The sequence below is a fragment of the Hyperolius riggenbachi genome, chromosome 3 (genome assembly GCF_040937935.1).
Source record: "Hyperolius riggenbachi isolate aHypRig1 chromosome 3, aHypRig1.pri, whole genome shotgun sequence".
NCBI lineage: Eukaryota > Metazoa > Chordata > Amphibia > Anura > Hyperoliidae > Hyperolius > Hyperolius riggenbachi.
Window position 1 is genome coordinate 510,753,115 of NC_090648.1, and position 4,966 is coordinate 510,758,080.

The window sequence follows — 4,966 nt, forward strand, 5'->3', positions numbered from 1 at the left end:
GAACGACTGCGTACAGATAAGAACGATGTAACCCAAAAAATATGAACGACGAACGATAGAATATGCGTGCGCAGAGGGAAGTGACGTCAGAAACAAATCGTGCGACCCCGTACACACGTACAGATAATATTTTCTAAACGTTCGTTATGTTAGTATTTGTTTAATATAGTGGAGTGGGAGGTGCGTTATATAACGTTCGTTAAGCGGAAACGTGTCATAAGAAACAGACGCTAACGTCATACAGGTGCCCAATAGATTTTAGGAAGTGACGTAACGATCGTCGAACGTATTTAAACCGAGTGTTCGTTCCCTTTACAAACGTTGCTATTGTGTGCGTTTGTTGGCATAGTGGTAGGATCGTTTGAAGATGTCTCCGTACATTTCTCCAACCAAGAGAAAAGCAGCAGTGGCTCTGCTTCTTTTGCTGAGCACTGAAAAGGTTGAAGACAGTCCCCCCAAGAGGCAGCGAATTTGGACCAAAGCCTGGCTACAAGATCGTGATGTCTTATCACATGACAATTTACTGAGGGAATTAAGGCTGTCAGCACCTGATGATTATAAAAATTATCTGCGAATGCCAGAGGATGCTTTCAACCATCTTTTAAGTTTAATTACTCCTTGCATCAAGAAACAGGACACATGCATGAGAAGAGCCATAACTCCTGAGCAGAGATTAACTGCCACTTTGCGCTACCTAGCCACAGGCCGTGCTCTGCAGGATCTTAAATTCACTACAGGAATCTCAGCTCAAGCACTTGGCCACATCATTCCAGAAACATGTGCCGCTATTATACAGTGTCTTCAGAATGATTATATGAAGGTAAATATGAATGTTATAAATATTGTGATAAGTAATGATGTCAGATTCCCCATTGAAAGGATTATGCACAGTACCCACAACTACAATATGTGTAAGGTAACAACATATTTAGTGAATGCATGATGTATTCATGATATGTAGCAAATGTCACCATATAATCAGTATTTTTAAAATTTGAAACATATCATAATGTAGTTATTAAAGGTACTTATCCGTTAGCCGGGCGCATCCGGCAGGTGGTGCTGTTGATGTTAATTCCAATTATAAATTACTTCACGTAAACCTGTGAATTGTAAACGCCGGATGCGCCCGGCTAACGGATAAGTACCTTATTAAATGTATTATCAGCAATAAATTATTTTATAATTTTGATCAGACGTTAAAATGCAAGAAGGCCTCACTATATTGTACAGAGCTGCATAGCTCTCAACCACGTGACATCACTTGACGATGTGTACTGTAAAATATACATATCTGTCCTTCAATAGTCCTCTCGTTAATGAGATATGTATCAGGTGTGTAAAAACATCTTGCGTAGTGTGTGATGTGAATGTTTTCTCATCTCATACATTAATGGCAGCTGTAGTAAAAAAAAAAATGAAGGTTGTGTACACAATGATTTGTAATAGGTATACATAGAATGTTTTTCATTAATGTAATTTGTTTTTTATTTTATTTGGAATAGTTTCCATCTACAACAGAAGAATGGCTGAAGATATCCGAAGGTTTTGCTAAGACCTGGAACTTTCCCAATTGCGGTGGTGCCATAGACGGAAAACACATACGCATAACTGCTCCTCCAAATACAGGCTCTTATTATTTTAATTACAAGGGATTTTTCAGCATAGTTTTGTTAGCTGTTGTGAATTCTCAATATGAGTTTTTGTATGTAGATATAGGAAAAAATGGCCGAGTTTCGGACGGAGGTGTGATTGAACAATGTACTTTCTATTATAAGCTGCGAAATAATTTGTTAAATGTACCAACTAATTCGCAAACATTTGGTGGAATGAATTTTTCATTTGTTGCTGATGATGCTTTTGCATTACATGAGCATGTCTTAAAGCCTTATCCACTGAAAAATATAAATTATGAACGGAAGATATTTAATTATAGACTGGCACGTGCTCGAAGAGTAGTGGAGAATGCCTTTGGCATTTTAGCTAATCGTTTCAGAGTACTGCACACAGCAATTAGTCTTCGTCTGGATAAAATAGATATTGTTGTCTACGCTTGCTGTGTGTTACACAATTATTTGAGGAGACAGCATGGAGGCACTTACCTGCCCACTCAAGCAGTTGACTATGAGGACTTGCAGACTGGTGAAATTGTTCCTGGCGAATGGAGATCATATCCTGCAGTACTTACCAATTTGCAGATATGTGTGCCAAGAAATATCACGTGTAATGCTAAACAAAATCGGGAGAAGTATCTGCATTATTTTAATGGAGTAGGTGCTGTGGAGTGGCAAAACAGGAAAATTGTGTAATGTTATCATGTAAGGCAGGGGTCTCAAACTCTATTTACTTGGGGGGCCGCAGTAGGCAAAGTCAGGATGAAGGTGGGCCGCATAATGAATTTCACAATCGCGACGCATTGCCGGCTCTGCCCGCCCCTCTCACTCTTCCTTCACAGAGGGGCGGGGAGAGGTGCCGATCCGTGCAGCGATTGACGTCATGAGGGCCAGAGCTGAAGCTGAAAGCTCTGCCCCTTCCAGGAAATGCCGTCGGATTGCCCCCCCGGGCAATTTGTGGGCTCTGCACCCCTTGTTTAGCAGCGGGGATGCGGCGGATTACTTGGGAGCACTGAAGCGAACTATAAGGAAGCTTTTGCCGGCAAGGGCCACAAAATATTGTATCGAGGGCCGCAAATGGCCCGCGGGCCGCGAGTTTAAGACCCCTGATTGAAGGGATGTTGACTTTGTAAACATACCATTTGACTGGCAGTCCTGGTGTTCTCTTTGCTGTAGTAGTGGCTGAATCACAGACCGCAAACAACCATGCAGCTAACATTATTTGTCTTAAAGCAGAACTGTAGTGCAAGATATATGTATGCTGTCATATTATGTTCCTTTTAATCAATACCAGCTGACTGGCTAATCAGCTAATCCTCTGCCTGAAATTCTCTCAGACATAGGCCCTCATCAATCATGATGGAGATCAGGTTGTTTGCACAAATTATACAGATGTGTCAAGATTAGCTGGCTGCTTGCTTCAGTTGTGATTGAGACAGTAGTTACACCTTAACATATCAGCAGGGCTGCCAAGCAAATGGTATTTTGTTAAAGGTAACAAATATGTCAGACTCCATATATCTATCACTACAGATCTCCTTTAAGTCTGATTTCATTATAGCTGCATGTTTGTTTTGGTCCTGTGGTGCAAACACTCTTGCAGCCAATGAGATCATGAGGACTGTCCGGCAAATGTTATTTTTTATAAGTAAACATCCATTTCACTCTCAGTTTATTGTTCCTTTAAAGGTTCAATATTAGTATAGTTTAAGGTAGTATAGAAGTTTTATACCCTTTACACCAATTTCAATGGCCGCACAGGACTGGCCTTATGTTTTGATGCAGTACTCTGTTGAATGTGGTCGGACACAAGCATGCAGTCAATGTACTAAGAGATGTCAATGTCACAACCACTTTATGTGCAGCATGAATGTTCACAGGATAGTCAGTTTAGAACAAAGAAACATCAGGGTAGGCAGCGTTCTAATGTTATTATAGGTTAATACGTTTAAACAAATATATGACATGTCGTTTGCCATTCAAGGATACCCGAAGTGACATGATGACCTAGACATGTTTATGTACAGTGCCTAGCACACAAATAACTATGGTGTGTTCCTTTTTTTCCTTGTTTGCCTGAAATACTTAAATATGAGGTATGTAAGTGTATGTCAGAAAGAGACTAGAGTTTGACCCTCACTGATAAGGAAATGCGAATCAAAATCACTTTACTACCATAAAATTAATTTGGTGGGCCATAAATATGTCAAAAGTGTTTTTGGATATATAAGTGAGGCTCACACTGTAGTCACTTCCTGTCAGAGTCCGGACTGAGTCAGCCACTTACATACCTGATATAGAACTATCAGGCAGAGTAGGAAATTCAGGAACTCTGTCTATGTATTAGTGTATTCTGCACTGTACATACACATGTCTATATGTTCATGTGGCATTTCACGCCGGTTATTCTTTCCCAATGCACACTCCATATTATTGTCGGTGATGTTTATGTACTAATGTTGTATTCAAGTGTTAATGCACAATTTATGATCACACACACTATTTTTCACAAATATTTGTACTGTATGTACAAATATCTGATGATAAATATGTTACAAAGGTACATATTTGTTTGAAGTAATGGTGTTGCTGACCTTCTTTGTGTTTAAAGGTGCTACAGTAAAGGGTATATGTAATACATGCCTAAATATGAGTTTGCTCACTTTGTTGTCGTTTGTTTTCCTCTTCTGCATTGATTACTATGTGTGGTCTTGCACATGTATGATAGTTGTAGCTGTAGTGTGATGTAACACTGCATGCTCTGTGGACATGTGGCTCTATTAACATGTTTGAAGAGGTTATGCTGTCATTTTATGTGTGCACATACATAGCAGGAAGAAATGTGTTTCAATAAAAAAACATGTTTAGTTGCAACAAATTTGTTGTTTATTCTTGTGTTTTCAATAAACAAACATGTTAAATCACATAGAACCAAATGTCTAATTGAAAAGCATAACATCCAACAATTATCAGAACAAACAAATGCTCCATTGTGTTCAACAACACTCTAAATCATAATATTTACATACTTCAGACACGTTTGTAGCAAAATGACATAACACATCATAAGTTTTGATAGTGCCCTTTATCAGTATTCCAACACATATCGGGGGTATGAAAAATATCACCTTGTGCTTGTTCTTTGCCTGGTCCTGGGGGATATGCATTAGTAGAATAATAGGCTTGGTGGTAATCTGGTCCATAAGGTTGATAATAAGGTGTGTTGCTGTGTTGAGGATGTGGTGGATACACATATGGTTGTGTGTGAGGGTTAATATTATGTTGCCCATGATGGTTTGGAGGTAATGGTGGAGTTGTTTCAGGTATGGATGGAATGTGTGGTTTGGTTATTT

The 4,966-nt window shown here is 39.2% G+C and overlaps 1 protein-coding gene across 1 annotated transcript; it reads left to right on the plus strand.

The window, feature by feature from the left end:
- The first annotated feature begins 367 nt into the window (after nucleotides 1–367).
- Nucleotides 368–2,309, plus strand: LOC137562439 (putative nuclease HARBI1). The gene is made up of 2 exons (XM_068273784.1): nucleotides 368–820; nucleotides 1,506–2,309. Exons 1-2 carry the CDS (start codon nucleotides 368–370, stop codon nucleotides 2,307–2,309), a joined length of 1,257 nt encoding a protein of 418 aa, XP_068129885.1.
- The last annotated feature ends 2,657 nt before the right edge of the window (nucleotides 2,310–4,966 follow it).